Below are 24097 nucleotides of genomic sequence, written 5' to 3'. Positions count from 1 at the left end.
GATCTCCTTATGAACCTCGTAAAGTCTGAGCATCCAGAAAGTTAATTTTTCTTAAAGTATTAAAGTTGCCACTTCCAGAATATATTTACCTGGATCAAAATACTTCAGAGTACATATCAAATTTACAAGATTAACATGGATAGTTTTGTCAACTACAAAATTTATTAGGAAATTTCCTCAACAATTCTGTTGATCTCTTTTAACTAAGATAGTGGATAGCCAAAACCTCCAACGTGAGATCCATCGAGTTAATAAGTACAACTTTAAGCACACTCTAATCTATGAAGCTATCGAGAAATTGTTTGAAATTCTTTTCTCGCAGGGTTAATATCACAAAAAACCCCAAATTGGTACACTTGTGTCAAATTTACCCCAAATTAATTTTTTTATCACCAAAAACCCCAAATTGGTACATCTGTAATAAATTTATCCTTCGTTAGTTTCCGTGAAATTTTACCGTCAAATTGCTAAGTTTGATAATACGTGGTAATTGACGGATGTATCAATTTAGGGTTTTACCCCTTTGTTTATCACAAATTTACCGGTTTGTAGTTTTTCGTGGTATTAATCCAATTTAATAGAGGGTAAATTCTTCACAAGTGTATCAATTTGAAGTTTTTTATGGTCAAAATTAGTTTAGGGTAAATTTGTCACAGGTATACCAGTTTAAGATTTTTCGTGATATCAACCCTTCTCTCAAAAAAGCAGGAAGGAAGGTTCTCTGTTTTTTACCTCAAACTATTTAAAAGAAGGGAAAAAACTGAGGCAGAAGGATATTAGCCATTATGTGCAATATGTTTTTGCTTCATTAAGAACATCTGGCAGAATAGTTGTTCCAATTGAAAAAGCGCATTGTTTCAAGAAGAATCAAGAGGGCCGTCACTTCTTTGAACACGAAGCCACGCATCTATGGAGCGTGAAATCACTTCCCTCTAAAGGCGTTTTTATCCGTTCTACTATTTGCTATGAAAATTTGAACACGTAGACAATGCTCAAATGATTGAATAGGCCAAATGAGTTTCACAGGGGAATGATATTGAAGAAAAAATGCCTGATTAGTGACTACTTTGTTAATTAGTACAAACAGACTAAAGTCCCTGTATGTGAACAAATTGACAACAAATAGTATTCACAGGTTAAGGGTATGCAAAAGAATCGAGAACTGCCCGAATCGCTCAGAATCGGACTGAACCGGCAGTTCTCATGGAGACCGGTCCAATTCCTGATTCCAAGTGTGAAACTGTCCATTCGCCCACCCGAACCGATGTGTGTGTGTGTATATATATATATATATATTATTTTTTAAGTTTTCAAAATCAAAACCCTATTTCTCTCGCCTTATCTCGCTCGATCACCTCCTTGCACGTAGTCACGGCCTCCCTCTCTCACTCTCGCTCTTAGCATTTCAAGGACTGTGGATGCTCTCGCCTTCTTCACGAACCCATCCACCATCCTCCCGGAGTAGTCTCTGCAGATGCATGCTATGCTTCCTTCCAGTTCGCCTTCTTCGATTGAGCTGTCAACATTTACCTTCAATTTATCTTTCTCCGGGGGTTGTCAATCCTCCAGATTTCCTTCGTCCACTCGTCCAAGATGAAAATGCTGTTGGTGGATGTAACCAGAAGTAGGGACAATTGTCAAATCAGTCCTAAACCTATTGTACGGCGGCCAATTCAGTCCTAAACCTTTTAAGTTTACCAATTCAGTCCTAAACCTTTTAAATTCTTGCCAATTGAGTCCTTCCGGCCAATTTTGGCCAGCCGGCACTGACGTGGCCGCCGGGCGTCCGGTCAACGCTGACGTGGCAATTTTTAATTATTTTTTTCAATTTTTTAATCTTTTTTTTTCTTTTTCTTCTTTTTTTTCTGGTTTCTCCCCTCTGGCCGGTCCGGCGACCGGCGGCCGGCCAGAGGTGAGGGCCGGGGAGGCCTCTGGCAAAGCTCGCCCCGCCGGCCACCGTTGAGGCCTCGCCGGCCCCTGGCTGGGCAAGGCTCGGCGAGGCGAGGTCGAGCCTCGCCAGATCTGGGCGAGGCTCGACCTCGCCGTCGCGACCCAGGCGACGGCGAGGCTCGACCTTGCCTCGCCGAGCCTCGCCGTCGCCTGGGTCGCGACGGCGAGGTCGAGCCTTGCCCAGATCTGGCGAGGCTCGACCTCGCCTCGCCGAGCCTTGCCCAGCCAGGGGCCGGCGAGGCCTCAACGGTGGCCGGCGGGGCCAGCTTCGCCAGAGGCCTCGCCGGCCCTCCCCTCTTGGCTTCTGCAATAATTGGCTTCTGCTGCACATTCCCAACGGTAAGAAAGTTGTCTAGCTGGATTTGTTGGATCCACAGTTAAGTTTTCTGCCTGGATTTGTTGGATTCATAATTGAGTTGCTAATAAACAATGTGGCAAGACCAGCACATCCCAAACTTACAAATTCTGAACATTCTGCAATTTGTTGACAAGGCTCTTGCGATGCATTGGTGTTTTATTGGTTGAAGAGTTTGAAGGTTTAAAAAATGTCAACGAAGGTGATAGTGTGAAACCGAGAGGATCCAAATGCATCATATAGATACAAATAAGAGGATCGAAATGTTTTTGGTTATGCTTGGCTAGTATATAGCCGCCAAAAAAGAATTGCGTGGTTTCTAAGTTGTGCAGTGTAGTAGATTTACTATAGCCATAGGAGTATATGCTTTTCGACTATTCTCTCCCATGATGAAGTTTGAATGGATGGAATTTTGTCAAGAGGCCCTACATGATTAGCTCTCACTGTTTTATGGGACACTAATTTGTTGATTATTAACCCCATCCCCTGAGAATGATTGCTTGTGGTGGCCGATGTTGGGTGGTTATAATGTTATGATTGTGTTATGATTTAATGTAGTATTGTGTGTAATTCCTACATTACTATGTTATGATTTAATGCATGGCTCATATGATGCTCAACCAGTCAAGGTTAAATGGCATCACAGAAAGAGGTATTCAATGCAGAGTGGACTGAGCCTTTAACCAACCTGTTTATAAGTTTGTTGGTAGAAGAGGTCAAAAGGGAAATCGCACATCTTCTACTTACAACAAAGCAGGATGGAATAACATACGGGCTGCATTTAATAATCAGACAAGGCTCCAATATAACCAAGTACAGTTGAAAAACAAGGTGAACAAACTGAAAAAATAGTATGGTAGTTTTAAGAAGCTTCTTTCACAATCCGGATTTAGCTAGGATAATGTAAATAAAACAATTGTTGTCGATGATCCAAGCATATGGAAACCTCACATCAAGGTATCATTTAACTTTTGGTCCTTTTGAGATCATTGTAGATGTAAGTTTTAAGATGTTTGATTATATTGCTAACGTCTGTCATCATTGTGAGAATTGCAGGATAATAGTGAGAGGGCAAAATTCAAGAAGGATGGGTTTCCTCAGTATCCCAACCTGTGTATTGTATTTGATGATACATATGCTACTGGGGAGCATGCAGCAGGAAATGCTGAAAACTTGATGCTGTCAGAGAATGATGAAGGAGTATTCAATGGTGGTGGTGATGCAAATGGCGATCCAGAAGACATCAGTGAACACCACCTTGATGAGAGAGTATTTACATCTGACAAGATTACTACTTTAATTCATGGCACGCACAAGTTGGATGGGACTCCAAATACAAAGAGGAGAAGAGTGGGTAACTCATTCAATGTTGCTACACCTGCAAAGCCATATAGGAGATGATCAAAGCTAGGGCTAGTCAATCTATGACTGGCTCTATCACTTCACAGGTCGCATCACCACCTGTAGACCCCTTCTATGTATCTGCTATGATTGATGTCCTAGTTAGCATGCTTGAGTTGGAGCATAATCTTTACAACAAAGCAGTGGAAGGAGCATGCGTTAGTGCCACATGGAGGGAGGCTTTCATCAAATCCCCAACTGAAAGGAGAAATGGACTTCTCCAATCTCTTAACTAGATGTTGGGAATTGTACCGTGGATTGCGTAGGATTTTCATGACTTTGTGTTTCATTTTACTCTATGACTTATGCTATTGCTTGTTATTCGACTTTTACAGATATTCATGTTAAGATTATTGTATTTGTGTGGTGGCATGGGTGCGATGGATTGCGTGAGATTTCTATATTTGGTTTGCTTTCACTCTACGACTTATGTTATTCGTTGTTGTTGGTTTTTTTTTTCCATATATCCATATTGATGTTCTTGTATTTGTGTGATGGCATAGGTACTATGGAAGGGGGAACAAATAGTGTGTCTAATGAAAAGGTAGCACCGGTTGAACAGTATTTGGATAAGTGTGATATTGACATAATAATAGCATAGTTGTGCACTATTTCAATGGACATCTCCATGCATATGAGAGAACCTATTAGGGACTGTAAATTGTTAGGATCCGAATGGGTAAGAGAGATTGTTTATGGACATTCAAATAGAATATATGAAGCATTTAGAATGGAGAGACATGTTTTTTCTGAACCTATGTTATTTAATGAGGGCAAGAGGTTGGTTGAAAAATAGTAGGTATGTTAGGATAGATGAACAAGTTGGGATCTTCTTATCTTTGGTTGATCATAAGAACTCCATCAAAGATTTATGTGAGAGATTTTAACGTTCGGGAGAAACAATCAACGAGTATTTTACTATAGTGTTGAAAGCAGATATGAAACTGTCAAAGGAGGTTATCAAGCCACCTTCTTTTGATGTTGTCCCAAAGGAGATTCTTATGAATCCTAGCCATAAACGCTACTTCAAGGTATGATTGTCATGTCGATTTTACTCCATCAAATACATGTGTTGATAATCTTGTATAACACTAGACTTTCATAAAATCACAGGGCTGCATAGGTGCTATTGATGGCACCCACATTAATGCTTCCGTGCTTGTGTCGAAGCAAATCCCATTTAAAGGCAAGAAAGGGACTACCACCTAGAATGTCTTGTGTGTTTGTTCGTTTGATATGAAATTTACTTTTGTATATGCTTGGTGGGAAGGATTTGCCGACGATTGTCAGGTGCTCTCGGCAGCACTCAAGACTCCTCGACTGCAATTTCCTTGACCACCACTGGGTTTTTTTTTTTTTGGTTGAACCACCACCCGATATTTGCTTTGTCTATAATGAGTAATTTTCTGTATGATTATATTGCAGTTGAATGTCATAACAAATTTATATATACCTTATTATAGGAAAATACTACGTTGTAGATTCTGGTTATGCAGCACTTTCAGGATTGTTAACTCCGTTTAAAGGTGAACGGTATCATCTGAACGATTATAGGGGTAGGGAGAGACGGCCCACAACAGTAAGAGAATTATTCAACCATAGGCATTCTTCATTAAGGGATGTCATTGAGAGGTCATTTAAGGTATTAAAGAATCACTTCTTCATTTTGAGACACATGCCTCAATTTACAATTCGAAAGCAAGCATGTATTGTAATTGCATGTTGTGTTATCCATAATTACATTCGTGACCAAGACAAGATGGACAAAAACTTTTCCCTATATGAAGATCCGGAGTACCCATTTGGACCTACACAAGTGGAGGATGCAAATAAATGGCATGAGGAGGCAGTTGAGATAAACATGCTTAGGAAAAATATTCCAAATAATATGGCAATGGATCATAATATGCCTGGGATTCCATGACTTTGTGTTTCTGACTTATGTAATGCTATTTATAAATATTTTGCAACATTTTGTTAATTAGCGGGTATTATTATTGTTGTATTTTTCAAATCCAAAGCCTGTTCAGCATTTCAAACGGAGGTTTGGCGAGCTTTGAATATTTGGCAAAACATGAGTCGATGGGATATTTTGAGAGAATAACACTAGAAGTACCAAAACTTGTGTACGGGGCTTACTTTAGTACCAAAAGTTTTTGCCGGCTCACTTAAGTGCCAACGGCGAGAAATTCCGGCTAAATTAATACGTGGCTTTTATAATTAAAATTTTAATCTGAGTTGGATTTTTTTAAAAACAAATCAGTCTATGTGGTATTTCCATGTGTATATTTCAATTTTTTAAATATTTTTTCAAATGGCCGATGTCCGGTCACCGGCCAAAGGTAGAAGAAGAAGAAGAAAGAAAAGAACAAAAAAAAGAAAAAAAATCAGAAAAAAAATATTTAAAATATTGAAAAAATATTAAAATATTATTAAATACTGTCCCCGTCAGCACCGGCGTGCCACATAGGACTGAGAAATTAATAAAATATGGCCACGTCAGATTTTCGGTGACCCAAATCGGAGTTGGCACTTAAGTAATAGTTTTTTTTAAAAAGTGGCACTTAAGTAATCCGAAAAAAACTTTTTAGTACTAAGAATATAGAGAATCTCTTTAGAGTGTTGGCATTCAACTACTCTTTTCTTGATGCAAATGAAGACTGCTCCTTCACGTACATGTTCAACTTTATTGGACGAAAACAAGATGTATATAATATATATATAAGTCACAATCAAATTTAAATTGATTTTGTAAACTAAATCATTATTAGAAACTTAAGGATTCATGTCTATATAAATCAATTTTCAAAGTTCCTGTGACTATTTAAGTGATTAATAAAGCAAATGGATCATATTCAAGCGCCCAATAAAATCCGCATCATCATCCACGTGTTATTATAATGTCATATATGGAGTTTCGAATGTTTTGTATATATATATATATATGGTGGCAAGGAACTCTATGTATCACAGGAAAGAGTTCATAAAGAGAAAGAAAGGTATAATCTTCTTAAGTGACAAAAGTTAGTGACGTCAGCTGTTGTATATTATAACACCATCAAGGTCAACCCAGAGAGTTCTTCACATTCGTAGAAGGAGTTCTCGTTCTGTTTATTTATTGGTAATAAAAACAACTAACACATGATTAAGATGGGCAAAAGGACACTATAAGTGCCATAAGTTGTGTACGGAGATCACTTTGGTGCCATAACTTTTTTTCGGATCACTTTGGTGCCAAATCGGAGGAAAAGAGATCACTTTAGTGACTCCGGCCAAAAAAAGAGCAACGTCAGATTTCAGGCAAGCCACGTCAGATTTCCGGTGAGCTATGTCAGCATCGGAAATTAATAAAAAAAGAGCCACGTCAGATTTCCGGCGGCCATGTCAGCATTGGCACTAAAGTGATCGTTTTTCAAAAAAGTTGGCACCACAGTGATTCGAAAAAAAGTTATGGCACCAAAGTGATCTCCGTACACAACTTATGGCACTTATAGTGTCCTTTGCCGATTAAGATGTAAGCATTATTTTTATCTTTTGGTAATTTAATATGAGAATAAATAGTATTTATAATAGCGGTTGTGAAGAAACTTTTGAAATAGATAAATATCGTATTTAGAATAATAAAAAGATTAAGAAAATTAATTTTATCCATGAAGAGTATGCCAAAGATAGATATATATATATATAAAGTAGTGTGAGTTGAAAAGGATTAGACAAACCAATAAACCATACTTATTGGTTTTTTTCACTAATAACTTGTACTTATAGTTAAATAAAAGATATAGACTTGAATGAAAAAAAATTGGGCATAGAAATTTTTTTTATTGTACCAAACGCATTTCAGTTCTTTTTCTATTCTGGGAATAGAAATTTTGTGCAGTTACCAAACGCATTCTTTTGCTCAAAAACTCATCTAGGAAATAGAAATAGACAAAACTATTTCTGAAAAGAAATTATTTTCAGAAACAGAAATGTTACCAAACGCGCCCTTAATTGCCCACCTGAAGGTGATGGACTGTTCTCTTAAGGCCCTACGAATCAAACAATCTCCCACCTTTGAAGCGTACGTCCTTTCTACATTTTCTTTGGTTGCTACACTCTTGACTTCCGAAGCAATAGACCTAGACGCCTACTAGATAAACAAGCCACTATCGTACGAGCTTGGTAGTGAAAGCAATTCCAGGAATGCTGCTTAGGCTGCGCATGACAACTTGCCAAACAGTGTTTGATTCTGTTTTTTTGTTCCCAGAGTCAGTTTGGGAACAGAAATGCGTTTGTTTAATTTTTTGATTATGGGCACAATTTTGTCAAAAATTGTTCCCAGAATCAGTTTTCAAGAATCACAAAAAAGTAGCTTCTTGATTCTGGGAATAATTTTGAGAATCAATTTTTTTTTCTTCTTCCTTTTCTTGGTTTTTAATGTAGCTTCTAATGTCTAGCCCGAGGACCGCCTTCGCCGGATCTGACGAGAATAAAATATTTTAATAAAAAATATTATTAACATAAAAAATATTTTACCGGCCATGGCCGACGACCAGGCCATGGCCAAAAAAAAGAAAAAAATTTATTTTTAATAAAAAATATTATTAATAAAAAAAATATTTTACCTGCCATGGCCGGTGACCAGGCCATGGCAAAAAAAGAAAAAATATATATTTTTAATAAAAATATTTTAATAAGAAATATTATTAATAAAAAAAATATTTTACAAGCATGGCCAAAAAAAATAAAAATGTATATTTTTAATAAAAAATATTATTAATAAAAAAATATTTTACAGGCCATGGCCGATGATCAGGCCATGGCAAAAAAAAAAGAAAAAAATATATTTTTAATAAAAATATTTTACCAGCCATGGCCGGCGATCAGGCCATGGCAAAAAAAATAAAAATATATATTTTTAATAAAAAAATTTTATTAATAAAAAAAATATTTTACCGGCCATGGCCAAAAAAAATAAAAATATATATTTTTAATAAAAAAATTTATTAATAAAAAAAATATTTTACCGGTCATGGCGGCGACCAGGCCATGGCCAAGAAGGAGGAAAAGAAAAAAAGAAAAGAAAAAAAAGAAAGAAATATTAAAATATTTAAAAATATTATTAATAAAAAGAAATTTTGTGACGTTACTAAACGCGTTTCTGCTCTTTTTCTATTCCAGGGATGGAATTTTGGGCCGTTAACAAACGCCTTAAAATGCTCAGAATCAATTCCGGGCACAGAATAAAAAAGAATCATTTCTGAGCAGAATCTGTTTCCGGGTACAGAATCGTTGTCATGCGCAGCCTTAGCATGCTAGAAAGCAAGTTTCAAGCCCCAATTTCCTCAAAGCCTCCACGATTCCCAGCAATTAGCCACGAGCCCTTAAAAAGTACCGTACCGTCCTTGGCCATTAATTTTGTATTCCCATCCAAAATGCAGTCTTAGAAGCTCCAAACCGCTAGGCAAAGACAATGTCATTCAGGATGAGCTTTTTCTTTCATTATGCCGCGGAGGGGGCATAATATATGCCATTGTATTGGACATAATTCCCAATATATGTATGTTTAATCGGAGGATTCTCTGCCATTTGCATCTTATTCAAAATTTAGTGTAAGGCCCTCGCATGTCTTTCACTATTAAACATACAAATCGTTGCCAAAGGGAAAGACAGGACTTACATGCATCTCAAACAATGGGATGATACTGCGGTCAACTGAAAATTTCCTCAAATGATATGCAATTAGCTCCACAGCTTTGTGAACCCCTTGTTGGCTCTCCTACAACCTCAACAACTCTATCATGTTGAAGAGCGAACACCGGCAGTTCTTCTGCACCATTTAATTGAACTACAATATGTTAAAAGACAGACAAACATAAATGCACCAGAAACCCTAAACCTTTTGTACAAAATGCAAGCAAGAAATAAATCTTTTTATGATGCGATTTCGTGATTCAATCTTGGGCATGCCCAAGAATCACAACATAAGATGGAAAACTTTGGGTCAAGGCTAAAAATAGAAGTCTTGCAAAAGGTTTGGTATTATTTTGTTGCGAAAATGACAAACTTCATTCATGATCAAGTGTCACAACTTCTGACTTTTTTTGAGAAAATTACCAAAAACTTCGTAAACCTATTGTGTTTGTGTCAATTCAGTCATACACTTTTAATAATTTGTCAATGTAGTCCATCCGATTAATTTTGATAAGAAATCGATAAAGTGAAAGCCAACCGTGCTACATGGCAAAGACGGTGCTGATGTGGAAATTTTTGCAATTTTTAACTTTTTTTGAATTTTTTATAATTTTTTTTCTTTTTTTTCCTACTTCCTTTGTCGGGCCTCCGCGAAGCATGACAACTGACCATAGGTTTACTTCAGCTGCCAAGCAAGGCTCGCTCTCGCAGGGGCGAGGTCACCAGACACTAGCGAGGTCACCTCACCGAGATCTAGTGATGCGAGGCTGGCAAGGCTTAACAAAGGTCACCCCTCGCTAGCCTTGGGCGTCCTCACCCTACCGAGGGTCGGCCTTGCCAGCTTTGGACGATGCTCGACCTAGCAAGGCCAACCCTCGCCGGTCCTCACCTGTGGCTATCGCCAACCCTTATGAAGGCCTGTCTAGTGACCGACAGAGGAAGAAGAAAAAAAAAAGCAAAAAGAATACAAATTTAGTATAAATAATTCAAAAAAATTCAAAAAAATAAAAATTGCAAAAAATTTTACGTCAGTACCGATCGTGTCACGTAAGATGACTAGCATCTACATTGGTGATTTCTGGCCAAAATTGGTTGGATTGACTATATTGACAAATTGTCGAAAGGTTTAGGAATAAATTGGCCAAATTGAAAGGTTTATGACTTAATTGGCACAATTACAATAGGTTTAGGACTTTTTTAGTAACTATCCCAAATTTTTTCATGGCATTTTCAGAAAGTTGGCCGAAGATTGACGCTTGCCTCCTATCTCTGCTCCATAAATATGTATTAGGGCTCGCGAACGAGTATCCCGAGACACTAGTTAAGTGTACTAAATAAAAAATTGTCTTTATTATCAATGGTATTAATTACAAAAAAACACGAGAAAGCGAGTGCATTGTCATAGTTTTCTTTGTCATTAATGAGACACAAATGCACAAAAACGCGGTCAGTTCCCTGCGTAGCAAAGCACTAGCCTGAATTAATCCACACCGAAACTGGGAGAAGACTCAGAAGGGGGGTGGGGAAGAATAAATTGCCAGAAAAGTAAATAAATATTGCACAAAAATTGGAATTACTTAACAGGAAACTGAAAATCGAAATACACCCTTCTAGGATAGTAGAGCCTTCGCATGAACTAGGACGTTGCAGAAATTTAAAGGTACATTGTGAAAGTTGTCCAAAAAGCCATAAACTTATTATACTTTTGCCAATTCAGTCATAAACTTTTGAATTGTATCAATTGAATAATAAACATTTTCAAATTTTGCCAATTGAGTCCATCCGACCAATTAAATAAATTTGAAAAAATATTAAAATACTATTAAAAATTATCCACATCAACACCGATCGTGTCACATAGGACGGTTGACGTCTACATCAGCGACTTCCGACCAAAATTGGCCAGATGGACTCAATTGGCAAAACGTGAAAAGATTTATAACTCAAATGACACAATTAAAATATTTAGGACTGAATTTCTGTTGGCACCAGATGACATTTATTCATGAGATCATGCAAATTCAACATATTATTCTTTTCATATTCGGAAATTCTCCTTATATTTTATCTCAAGTTGTGTACACCGTTACCCACCTTGAATAATATCTTCTCAAGCAAGAAAGTTGTTGCGAAAAGTAAGCAATCGAACGATATAATAGACAGAAAAAGAACATATTCAAACACTAGATTTACGCAGTTCAATCGGTATGGCATACGTCCATGAGGAGAGCAATATAGAATTCTATTATAGATCAAGTAATTTAACGAAGATTAATTACAACTACCGTTGAATCACTCAAACACTCTCAGTATTTCCCAACCCCATAATTACACCCAATAACTCATACAGTGTTTTAGCCCCTCAATTGCTCGTGATATAATCTCAATCTCACGAAACAATTTGCAAATCTTGCTCGCAAGATTTAATCGCCTTCAACATATAGACTCTTTACGTAATTCCACAAACAAACCAGCGAAAGAAACACCTACTGTCAAGCACTCGGTGAAACGGCACTTCAACAGCGCTGCTCAGCCATGGCATTACTTGAAGTGTATATATGCAAGCGAGACCCACAAAACATAAACTCTTGAATTATTCATATATTTATCTGCCACCAGAAAGTAATCCAAAGTTGGAGTTGATCAAAGCAAAGCAATCGAATCCGAATAAGGTCAAAGTGAACGTGAGCTTTCCTTTTCTGTTTTTTTTTCTTCGCCAACTCCAATAGCCCAAAAAAAAATCGTGCGCCCCTTTTCTTTTTTCTTTAATTTCACGATCAAGAAGTACTTCACTTTCACATGTCTAGTTATTTTAACCACTTCAATTTGGGTCGGGTTCTATTCAACGAACTCAAACTCGAGATATATTTTAACAATCTCCACATTGACTCGACATTTGAGACAAATCACAATCATTTCTCTGAAAATTAGAACTTCACTGCTAACTCCTTCATAGCCCCTAAGAGGCTCAACCACCACATATATCTTCCAAATCCAAGCCGCACTTGAACTTTACCATAACCGTGGACCTCATCAGATAACCAACTTCATATGTTCCTTTAGTTACTCCACAAGGATTCCAAGACACAACCTCCTCAACCATAGATGAAGCAAAATCATAGTTATATCCATATCTGTTAGGAAATCGAATACACGCATTGACATACTCAGCAACTATCGGCTTTACAGGCTCCACCTCTCTATAAACACCTTCTATGTCGATTATCACGTTAGTATTTGCTACCTCAGGAGTTTCTAATTGCAACTCCACATGAGCTAAACACCATCCATATCCATATGAACATTGCTATAATGACTCTTATCTAAAATTGTTGGAGATTCGTCAAACGTAATTTCTTTGCTGATAACAAGTGAATTTAATCCGGACATCACAACTAATAACTCTTCACCTTGTACATAGCCTAGGAACATTTACTTTCTTGCCTTCCCATTGAGCCAACCATCACTCACTCGAACATAACATGGGCAATCAAATGTTATAAAAACAGAATAATCAGCAATGTTACCTCACCACACCTCTTCGGAGTCCGACATCTAGCTTGCCGTACTATCAGCCGTTAACCGAGGAACCCGAAAAGATTTGTAAGGAGTGAGATGAGCAACCGCAGCTTAGTGAATAGAATATATCTTCTAAGCAGATCGAGCAACCACCATGCATATATATAAACTAATACCAAATGGCCATACTTCAATCCCAAGATATAATAGACATATTAAATCAAATATAAATTATTTCATTTCAACAAGGTTTCATACAAATTAGAAAGGCTCGTTTAAACCACCATTACAATTCGAACATCAATGGTCAAATCAATTGATCAATCTCTATCAAAAACTACGCCAATGATCCATTCCATCAACCCATCTCAAATCAAACGTTAAAGGTAATGAAACTAGCAAATATCACCTAGAGGGGGGTGAATAGGTGATTTGAATGCAAATTGATCAATTTTAATTCGGAAATAATTGATCTCAAGCAATGTCTGAACAACGTTCAGATTTTAGTCAGACTTTGAATGGCAAATAGACAAATGTGCAATAAAGAGATTTAGGAAATAGAGAATGTACACACAGATGTATAGTGGTTCGGCTTATAGCAAGCCTACGTCCACTTTTCCACGCCGACAGCTTACTAGCAGGATTCCACTAGATAATCGATCAAGAGACTACAAGTCATGAGTGATGTTCAGAAGGACCACTCTATCTCTCTTACAACAAGTCTCTCAAGATCACAATTTTAAACTCGAGAAGGATAAGTAATAAACCGGTCAGAGTTTGCTCAAACTTTGGAATTTATAATTCTAGATTTCGTCTCTCTATCGCTACTCTTCGACAATTTGTCTTCTTTTATATCCTCCACTTCCAAACTAGCCGTTGGACAGTCTTTAGAGGATCATCTTCCAATCTTCATCTTGAACAGATTATTATAGAAAGGATTGAGTAGCGGTTGAGTGATAAAATCAGAATCTTGCTAAATCTGATTGCCTATATAACCAGAGATTTGGTTTCCATAAGTAGAGCTTCTCCATTTTAGAAATAAACTTGTCGTGAGATTTAATTGTCAATCAATTGAGGATATCTTACTATATAAATATTCCTTGCAAAATAACCTTTTAAGATCAAATCAATCAATTCGTTCCATTGGTGAAATCTAAACCAGATCACTAATCGTTGTTTACATTCTAAGTAAGCGATAAAGTATGGATAAAGTCCTTGCGCTCAGAACTTGACATCAAGGTGGTTTGTTCGGTAGATTTTGAATATGTTGATTCCAGTATATAAACTGAGGTACTTCAACTTCTTTGTATGATATTTAAACTCTGTCTTTTGCGATGTAGAACTTGGATTTCTTCTTAAAGTCTGGACTTCCAGAACGTAATTGCCTGGACTTAGAATACTTCAAAAGTATATGTCAGACTTTACTCAAGGATAGTTTTGTTATCTTCAAAATCTATTATAAAGGTTTCTCAACAAAAGATCCATCCATTGACAAATCTATTGCTCAATATACTACCATGGTCACGTCACAAGGCCATGTGACAAAGCAACCAAAATTCTCCCCTTGGCAAGGTCTCCACCTACAAAGCCAGTGACTCAACCCAAAAGAAATTTTAAACCGGTATGGATACCCCAAAACCCCTACCCGGGTTCATAGCCATATTAAGCATCAAACAATCATCCTCCAATACCAAAATTCCACATCAATATCACCATTTAATTTCAAAAAAAAAACGCATAATCTTTCTCAATTTCGTTCATCAAACAAAATACATTTCTCAAACCATTTCAAAATTCATTCATAAACCACATTCCCGAATAAATACGTATTACCTCTCGAAATGTCTTTCATTAAACCTTTCTCAAATCATTTTAGAACTTATTCCATAAACCAGTTCGCAACGCAATACATATACCTAAACTTTCACACTACCTTGCAAAACTCGTTTTCTAAAACATCTGTAAATAAACAACAAGTAGTAAATACTTGATCCGGCTTTTTATGCAACAACCATGCCATCTCATGACTTAGACTCTATATAATCTATATCACTTTCGAAATGTGTGCTTACAAACTCAAAGTAGAGATAGTACCACTCACCTGGGAATATTCAAAATCAAACAACATGTAGCTAAACGAGCCGACGATCTTGTAATCCTAACAAGTAAACGAGAAACAAGTCAAAACCAAATAAAATACTATAACAACTACAAATTCACTAAACAATGCTTAAATTCTAACAAAACAACTTATACGCGTCAACAAATCACACACCCCAAAGCGACTATTCAAGCCATTCGCAATGCAGAACTCGTATGCGAAACCCTAAAATTCTCACTCCAACTAAATTATTGATTCAAATCGACCCCCGTCAAAACTCATGGCTCTACAATGCCATAAACCACCATTTCCATAACATTCCATAGCTCAACAACTCAAAAATAGGATTTCGCGACTCAAATCTCACATAATTCCGAATTTAAGCTCTAACCCCGAAAACTACTCCGATTGAAAGAGAAAAGAAATGACAAGTTCAGCATAAAGGGCCAAGAGCTCGCGTGGCACTGGGGAAAGAAAAGAGAGAAAGGGAAAAGAAAAAGAAAGAAGGGAAGAAGAAGAAGAAAGAGGAGGGGTTCTTGCCATGGACACCTCGCCAAGCCGATTTAACTTCATATCGCAACGCTCGGTAAGTTCTCGCGCCCCTCGTTCATTCAATCAGAGCATTTTTCGGAATTAGGGCTTATATTCGAAGTTTTGTGAAGTTCGAGCTGCGAAGTCCGATGTCTAAGTTGTTGAGCTACGTATATATATAGAAATGATAGTTTAGAGTATTGTGGAGCCGTGACATTTTACAGATTTCGATTTAGACTTACTATTTGTCCTAAATAAAATTTTGAAATTGGCCGCCATAGTTCAACGGTATGCTAGTGAGCATATTTAAGAACCGGCCTACCCTCTTTTTCCTTTTTCTCTTTGACTTTTGAACTTTCTTTTCTTTTCTTTTCCTTTTCTTGTGAGTCCCCACCACAATCTTTTTGACTTGGTCAAAAAAAATATAAATATTACATCCGCCACACCAAATAAAGGGTCGATTCTTTTTCATCAGAGTGAATCATTTTGATCATGTTGAATTCTATTATACGGGGATGTCAATTTCCAGTGAGGGCTTTGCGCCGTTCTCTCTCTGAGGCATCTTTCTTGCATTCCAACCACCAGTCAATTGAGTATTACATAGAAGCCGTTAGTTGTCAGCTTAGCTGGCAATGGTCCAAGAGAGAAGTTTATTTGAGGGTTAATTCCTTGAAAAATTTCAAATTAGTATATTTGTAATAAATTTACCTTAAATTTTTTTTTAGACCACCACAAACTCCAAATCGGTGCACCTGTGACAAATTTACTTCAAACTAATTTTTTTACTGTCAAATTGCTTTGTTAAATGACACACGGTAACTAACGGATGTATCAATTTTGCACTTTACACTCCGTTTGTCACAGGTGTACTGATTTGTGATATTAATCCAATTTAACGGAAACTAACGGAAGGTAAATTTATCACAAATGTACCAGTTTGGGGTTTTTTGTGATCAAAAAATTAGTTTAAGATAAATTCATCGTAGGTATAATAGTTTGGAGTTTTGGTGGTCTAAAGATTAGTTTTGAGTAAATTGATTACAGGTGTACGAGTTTGAGATTTTTCATGATATTAACCCTTTATTTTATTATCTGTTTTTGTATGGTTAAGTCAGGTTTTCGCTCTCTTGCGGTGCATCCATTCACAAACATCCCCAAAACAGCAGTACGAAATGATAATCATCGGACAAAAAGACCATCTCATTGCCATTACACAATTGAGAATTTGCTTCAGTCGTTCCTTTTTTGATCCTTTTTTTAAAGTTGTCCAAAAAGTCATAAACTTGTTAAACTTTTGCCAATTCAGTCATAAACTTTTGAATTGTGCCAATTGAGTCATAAACCTTTTCAAGTTTTGTCAATTAAGTCCATTCGAGCAATTAAATAAATTTGAAAAATATTAAAATACTATTAAAAATTATCCACATTAACGCCAATCGTGTCACATAGGACGGTTGACATCTACGTCAGCGAATTCCGACAAAAATTGACCAGATGGACTCAATTGGCAAAACGTGAAAAGGTTTATGACTCAATTGGCACAATTAAAATATTTAAGACCGGATTTAATATGTTCAGAACTTTTTGGACACTTTTTCCAAGGTATATCCATGAGCATAACAAGATAGGAAATATATGGAGACTATCTATGAAGCCGGTATGCCAAATATACAACAAGTTATTATTTAATATGTAAAGTTAATATACTAAATAAGTTGGCAAACTGTATTGCAATTAATCTTTAGTCGGCAAGATAAATTTCATTTTGATAATATAGGGGCACGACTGTAAGTCGGCAAGATATTGTTCGTCCATTTCCAAATGAAGGAAAAAAAAAAAAGCAAGCATTAGATGATCCTTCTAAAAAAACTTGGATAATGTTCAACATTTTTAATAGGTCCGTATTATTACTAGAGATTATGTCCGTTGTCAGTGTAAAGAATCTTCTACACATTCTCCGTTGGATAGGGCAACACGTGTAAAAATTCTTACGCCGATAGTGGACTTGATGTTTATCCGTGTATTTTCATACACATGTACCGCAGAATCAGGAGAGACCTGATGTTCGAACTCTTGATAAGTATGTTTTGGCAAGACATTACCAAACAGTGCTAATATTTTCACCCCATTTATTAGCCACTTACTAAAAGAATACTTTTGTGACATTTACAACATTTGTAATAGGCACGCTCGAACAATTTAGAGATGTACCTTGCTTAATTACGATCGGCACATTGTATCCACTTCTTTATTTTGTAGAAGGGCTTCTTCGCCCCCTTTTTTTTTCACCGCTCGGACAAATTGAATCTAAAACCAAGTATACTCCTCCGGATGGACCGACATACAAAATTGTCAATGTCATTTTTCATCGTATCTTTCATGTAATGGTGATCGACGTAGCTCACGGTGTAAAACCCAGCTTATAAAGTAAATTTTCTTTGTTTTTTTTTTTTCTCTCGCTCCTCTCTTTCATGTATATATATGTATACGGTAGCATTCACGGGAATCCAACCCCGGACCTAGCCTTCCGACCCCACCTCCTAATGCCGTTGGCTAATTTCCTTTGCTTACTCTATGCTGGGAAGGCTCAAAATAGATAGGATAGGACCCGCCCGCTCTCCTTTTTTGACCGGGTCGCCTAAATTTTCTCTAGGATCCCACTTGTAATGATGGAGCTTCAACCCAACCACACTTTCTTTCAGCTCTCTGTCACTCGCTCACTCACTCACTCTTGTCACCAGACCAGATCCAAGGAGCCCTTCCAAGCTTTTATATAACTCTTACCCCCCACAAGTTCATTCCCACCCAACTCCTTCCTTTTCCTCCTCCTCCTCCTCCTCCTCCTCCTTCTCCATTGCCATTGTCTAAGACCAGCTCAAGCACACAGTGTCCAAGAGTGTGAAGAAGGGTCCCCCAAGAGAGAGAAAATGTTGGCTCAGATTGCCATCACCATTGTGATCGCGTCGTCGATGCGACCGACAGGGGATGTGGTAAGGCAGGAGGATCTCAAACCTGGAGATCACATCTATACTTATCGGCTGTATGGCCTGTACACCCATCATGGTTAGTGATTCATCCTCCTCTTCTCCCTTTTCTCATCATCGTTATCGTTTTTCTTGAACATGGGTATCTTTACATGTGGCTCCACTAAATTATCCTTTCTTATCTTTCGTTTTTTGGCCCAACAACAGTAGTTGCATAGCTTCAGAGATAAAGCGTCTACAAAGCTGTCCGGGTGTTCGACGAAATGCATGAGAGAGAGAGAGAGAGAGAGAGACTCTGACCGAGCTGTGCTTCATTTCTTTCTTTCCGGTCGCCCGTCCATTTCCAGCTTCGCCGTTATATTTCTCAGCAGTTCCAGCTTCGACCTTCTCCATCTCCAGCGAATCTCCACCTTCGAGTCTTCGTCTCGGCCTGTCCACTCCGCTACTTTGTTGGTGTCGACGAGGTGTTCGACAAAATGCCAGAAAGACGGTAAGATTGAAGTTCTCCTCCAGTCCACAGCGCCACCGTTCCTTCTGGTAGCTGTTCATGATCCAGGTTTACGAGCGCATCAACCCAGCATCTTCCCCCTTGCTGCCGACTACGATCCATCACGCTGCACATAGATCCGACAACAGTGGTACGAACGCAGCGTGGGAAAAAGCAAGTGTCCCAAAATCCTCATCATCGGGAAACAAGCTTGTCCCTGTTCCTCCCCCTGAGGCTTTAGTCGATGGTAAATCACATTTTGAAAATTGTCTTGTTGGATATTTGCTTGCTGTCAATGCATCATTCTACTAAGCGAAAGGTATTGCAGAGAAACTGTGGTGATTCTACGGCAACTATTTACTACAGGTGGAATGATTTGGAAAATCGTTTCTTTTTTCTATATTGCACGCTCATTATTGATTATAACAGGAATCTATGTTGGAGAGGGCCACGTGATTCACCTCACACGAACAGGAGTTGACAAGACGAGTCTCGATCGCTTCCAGCAAGAAGGCAAGAACCTCTATTCCCTCCGCTTGTATGCATATGGGCGGCCACAACTTGGGTATTGGCTAACAAGATGGGGGACTTGCACCACCTTACCCGTAACCAAATCGTCCCAGGAAGTCGTGAACAAGGCTCGCGAGCTTCATGAGCATGACAGCTTCGGCGTGTACGACCTCATCAATAACAACTGTGAGCATTTCGCCTCGTTTTGCCGGACCGACATACGGGCAAGCGCACAGACAGCATTGGTCAGTGCTTGCGGGCAGAAGATCAGTGAAGTCAAAGAATGGTTCATGAAGTTTCTGCAGACGAAGTAAGTTCGAGTGACTCAGAAATTCCACTAATCTTCCCTTCCCTACCTGTCTCTTTACTAGCAATTATATTACCTGTTTCAGAGTTATTGTCTGTCATTTAGCAGTAAAAGGAATGAAACTTTAGTTTTGTCTATCCAGTTTTGGACTGGAATGGGCAGCGAGAGGCATGCACACGTGCACGGAGGAAGAACTGAGATAAGAAAATGTATGTAAGCCGCAAAACTATGGTCGTGTTTATTTAATGTGCCCGGAAATATGTAAGAACTTCTTCTGTCTGTTGGTGCTCGGTCCTCCTAAGTAGACTTCCCAAAAGAAGACAGCATCTAATTCCTGAATGAATTTCTCGCATTCAAATCACTTCATTTTGGTGCATATTGGATACATTCTTTTGGCATTCGAGAAACAATTGGAGGAACGAGATGACAGTGAAATCACACTAGACTATTAAAAAGAGTTTGTTCCACGAGTACACAATTTTTTCCTTCGCGGCGACCTCTCTCTACACAATTTGCCATTTATTTTGTTGCTCTTTTTCGGCCATCATTGTCATTTACTTGAAGCATGAAATAAACTACCTTGTTTTTCTTCAGGGGATCTCTCTCTCTCTCTCTCTTGACAACAGGGTTCAAATTAAATAACATTAATTGGGTGGCCACATACAGCAGAGGGTATAAGTCAGATTGGTGTTGACGTGATCTCTCCCTCCATCTCCAGCGAAACTCCATCTTAGACTCTTCATCTCGGCCTGTCCACTCCAATACTTCGTTGGTGTTGACGAGGTGTTCAACAAAAATGCCAGAAAGAGGGTAAGATTGAAGTTCCCCTCCAGTCCACAGCGGCACCATTCCTTCTGGTAGCTGTTCGTAGTCCAGGTTTACAAGCGCATCAACCCGGCATCTTCCCCCTGCTGCCGACAACGACCAGTCGCGCTGGACATAGATCCGACAACGATGGTTCGAACGCGGCATGGGAAAGCAAGCGTCCCAAAATCCTATGCGGAAAAGCTTACCAACTTGTTTATTCCCATAATCCGGACGTATCTTCAAGAGCCACACTGGAGCCAGAAGAAGGAGCTGCTGGATCAAGGAAAGCACCGACCACGTACATAACCATGAGACATCTGGCCACAACATAAGGAATAATTCCAATTGCGATGGTTTTGGACAGTACGACATATGTACCGCAAGCAAGGGCTAGCACCATTGCACTATGGCGACAAAAATGCTATGTCCTGTGATGTCGGTGTACCTTATCCATTGGCCGCTCAAGAAAGATGCATCGAATCGAAAGAATAGTGCCATGATCAAGAAACGAACTCAGCAGTATTAAATATCATAAAGGCTTTGAAAGCTGACCTGCCTGCAAGAGTGGCCATTCCTCGGTCAGGTCCGTCGTTGTTGTAGCCTCCAGGCATTGTGAAGGCTGCAGCAAATGAGACGGTGGCTATGAGCACTGCCACTAATAGATGGAAGTCAATGAAGCTTCTTTTCGACAAATCAAAGTTTCCTCGGTCAGGGGTATTACTTCCATGGCTGATTGACCCTCAACCAAGCGTCTGTCTAGCCTCTTCTTGATATCATCCATCACCCAGTCTTGCATACATGGGATTGATTCCAAATTTCCCTTTCAGCACATATTCAACTTTTGCAGCTTTGCAACCAACCTAGATGTACGGAACGGAATGATTAATGAGCTATCTCTTCACTTCACACACAAATACCATCTATCGCATAGCTTAAATGCCAACGAATTTTGTTCTATACCGTTACAGAGAAGTCATTCAGTTCATCTCTTTTAACTAAGATAGCTGATAGCCAAAACCTCCAAATTAAGTTCCATCAAGTTAAGAAGTACAACTTTAAGCGCACTCCATCTAAATGAAGCTATCGAGAAACGGTCTGAAGTTCTTTTCTGAGAAAGGCATAAGAAAGGTTCTCTCTTCTACCTCATACTATTTAAAAGGAGGGAAAAAAAATGATACAAAAGGATGTTAGTTATTATGTGTAAAATGTTTGCTCCTTCATTCCGATAATCTGGCAGAACAGTTGTTCCAAAGGAAAAGGGCGCATTGTAAGATAAGTCAAGCAGGCAGTCACTTTTTTGAACACAAAGCCACATGTATGTCAAGGGCAGTCGAATGGTCCTTATTCGTGACCAAACTGTCCACTCTTGTCTCGTGCAAGTGTGAAAATGCCGTGCTGCTATCCTTGTCTTGTTCGTTTGTAAGTTCCTCCGGATGAGGCATTCATTATATGTAATTGACCACATTTACTCTTCCGCCTATAACAGCAGCATGAAGAGCTGTTTCCCCTTTGTTGTTGATTATATCCCAAGCATCGGGACAAAATCTAACCGGCTCATCAACGACATTGACGAGGCCTTGGAATGCTGCAATATGAAGAGGGGATTCTCCATCTTTGTCTAAGAGGTATGCTGCAGAGTTATCATGTCGCAGGAACCGGAACTGCTTCAACTCCGCCAAAGCAAGCAGGATAATGAAGACGAGTCCACCCAATCTCATCTCCTTCTCTTATCATTCTTGGCCTCCTCATCCATGATTATGTCCAAGCAACCTCAGCCAGTGCAATATTATGAGAGTCACGAGAACAATTAAGACAGTTATCAATTATCAGCACCCTCAGAATGAATATTGATATGTAAAATGCATTTTTCGTTGACATCATCCTTTAATCGTTACACGAGGGAAAATATGGCATGGTTATCCTAAAGTTTCTCCGCTAATGTTGCAGAATACACCACAGAAACAAACTAACTTCCATCCAGTAGAATGTAGAATTCACAAAGTCAATCGAGAAGGATCGAGAAGAAGCTTCCTCTTCCTTTCAGTAAGTCGTCTGCCCTGCTTACGCCGGAATAAAAGGTCAAGCATTTTCATCAGATTGGATCAATTTAGAAAGATCATGTCCATTTCTATTTGGTGAAGATGTCAATGTCTACGGAGGGGTTTTGCACCGCAGTTGGTGTTAATTCTCTTCTCTGAGGCATGTTTCTTTGCATTCGAAACAATCGGGTAATGAGTTTTTCATGGAAGTAGTTCGCTGTCAACTTAGCCGGCAATAGTTCTATAAAGCCGAGAGGGAAATTGATTCCATTATCCGCTTTCGTGTGGTTAAGTCAGGTTTTTGGCTTTCTTGCAGTGTATCCATCCACAAACAATCCCAAAGCAGCAGCACGAAACAATAAAGTACTATTAGACCAAATAAAAAAAGTTATTTCATTTCCATTACACAATCGATTTCCTTTCCCAATTCTATAGACGGCAAGAGATCAAGGGAAGACCAGCTCTGATCTTAGGTTCACTCGAAACATTCGGACAGTTTGGCTGCGCAGCTTTCTTAGGCTGCGCATGACAACTTGCCAAACAGTGTTTGATTCTGCTCTTTTGTTCCCAGAATCAGTTTGGGAACAGAAATGCGTTTGTTTAATTTTTTGATTATGGGCACAATTTTGTCAAAAATTGTTCCCAGAATCAGTTTTGGAGCAGAATCAAGAATCAAAAAAAAGTAGCTTCTTGATTCTGGGAACAATTTTGAGAATCAATTTTTTTTTCTTCTTCCTTTTCTTGGTTTTTAATTTAGCTTCTAATGTCCGGCCCGAGGACCTCCCTCGCCGGATCTGACGAGAATAAAATATTTTAATAAAAAATATTTTTAATAAAAAATATTTTACCGGCCATGGCCGGCGACCAGGCCATGGCCATAAAAAAGAAAAAAAATATTTTTAATAGAAATATTTTAATAAAAAATATTATTAATAAAAAAAATATTTTACCTGCCATGGCCGGTGACCAGGCCATGGCAAAAAAAGAAAAAATATATATTTTTAATAAAAAAATTTTAATAAAAAAAATTATTAATAAAAAAAATATTTTACCGGTCATGGCCAGCGACCAGGCCATGGCCAAAAAAAATAAAATAGTATATTTTTAATAAAAAAATATTAATAAAAAAAATATTTTACAAGCCATGGCCGGCGATCAGGCCATGGCCAAAAAAAAGAAAAAATATATATTTTTAATAAAAAAAAATATTTTACCAGCCATGGCCGGCGACCAGGCCATGCCCAAAAAAAATAAAAATATATATTTTTAATAAAAATATTTTAATAAAAAATATTATTAATAAAAAAAATATTTTACTGGCCATGGCTGGCGACCAGGCCATGGCCCAAAAAAATAAAAATGTATATTTTTAATAAAAAATATTATTAATAAAAAAATATTTTACGGCCATGGCCAGCAATGTGAACCAT

General features: G+C 38.2%; 1 protein-coding gene and 1 pseudogene across 1 annotated transcript; one reads left to right on the top strand and one right to left on the bottom strand.

The window, feature by feature from the left end:
• The first annotated feature begins 18367 nt into the window (after positions 1 to 18367).
• On the top strand, positions 18368 to 20182 carry LOC115690801 (protein LEAD-SENSITIVE 1-like). The gene is made up of 4 exons (XM_030617278.2): positions 18368 to 18596; positions 18725 to 19251; positions 19434 to 19824; positions 19930 to 20182. Exons 2-4 carry the CDS (start codon positions 19065 to 19067, stop codon positions 20036 to 20038), a joined length of 687 nt encoding a protein of 228 aa, XP_030473138.1. The 5' UTR covers positions 18368 to 18596; positions 18725 to 19064; the 3' UTR covers positions 20039 to 20182.
• A 411-nt stretch (positions 20183 to 20593) lies between these two features.
• LOC115690825 (protein ACCELERATED CELL DEATH 6-like) lies at positions 20594 to 22346 on the bottom strand (annotated as a pseudogene).
• Between the last annotated feature and the right edge of the window lie 1751 nt (positions 22347 to 24097).

Source organism: Syzygium oleosum, unplaced genomic scaffold (genome assembly GCF_021117445.2).
Source record: "Syzygium oleosum isolate NSW1041296 unplaced genomic scaffold, Sole_v2.1 Sole_v2.06, whole genome shotgun sequence".
Taxonomy (NCBI): Eukaryota; Viridiplantae; Streptophyta; class Magnoliopsida; order Myrtales; family Myrtaceae; genus Syzygium; species Syzygium oleosum.
The sequence above is the reverse complement of the archived record's forward strand: the minus strand, read 5'-3'. Positions and strand labels throughout refer to the sequence as shown.

Bases quoted from the DNA above. Each gene is read 5' to 3' on its own strand.
- LOC115690801 (XM_030617278.2), top strand. From the start codon at position 19,065: ATGATCCAGGTTTACGAGCGCATCAACCCAGCATCTTCCCCCTTGCTG. The intron at 19,252-19,433 runs GTAAATCACATT...TGATTATAACAG, and splicing joins CCCTGAGGCTTTAGTCGATG to GAATCTATGTTGGAGAGGGC. The intron at 19,825-19,929 runs GTAAGTTCGAGT...GTCATTTAGCAG, and splicing joins ATGAAGTTTCTGCAGACGAA to TAAAAGGAATGAAACTTTAG.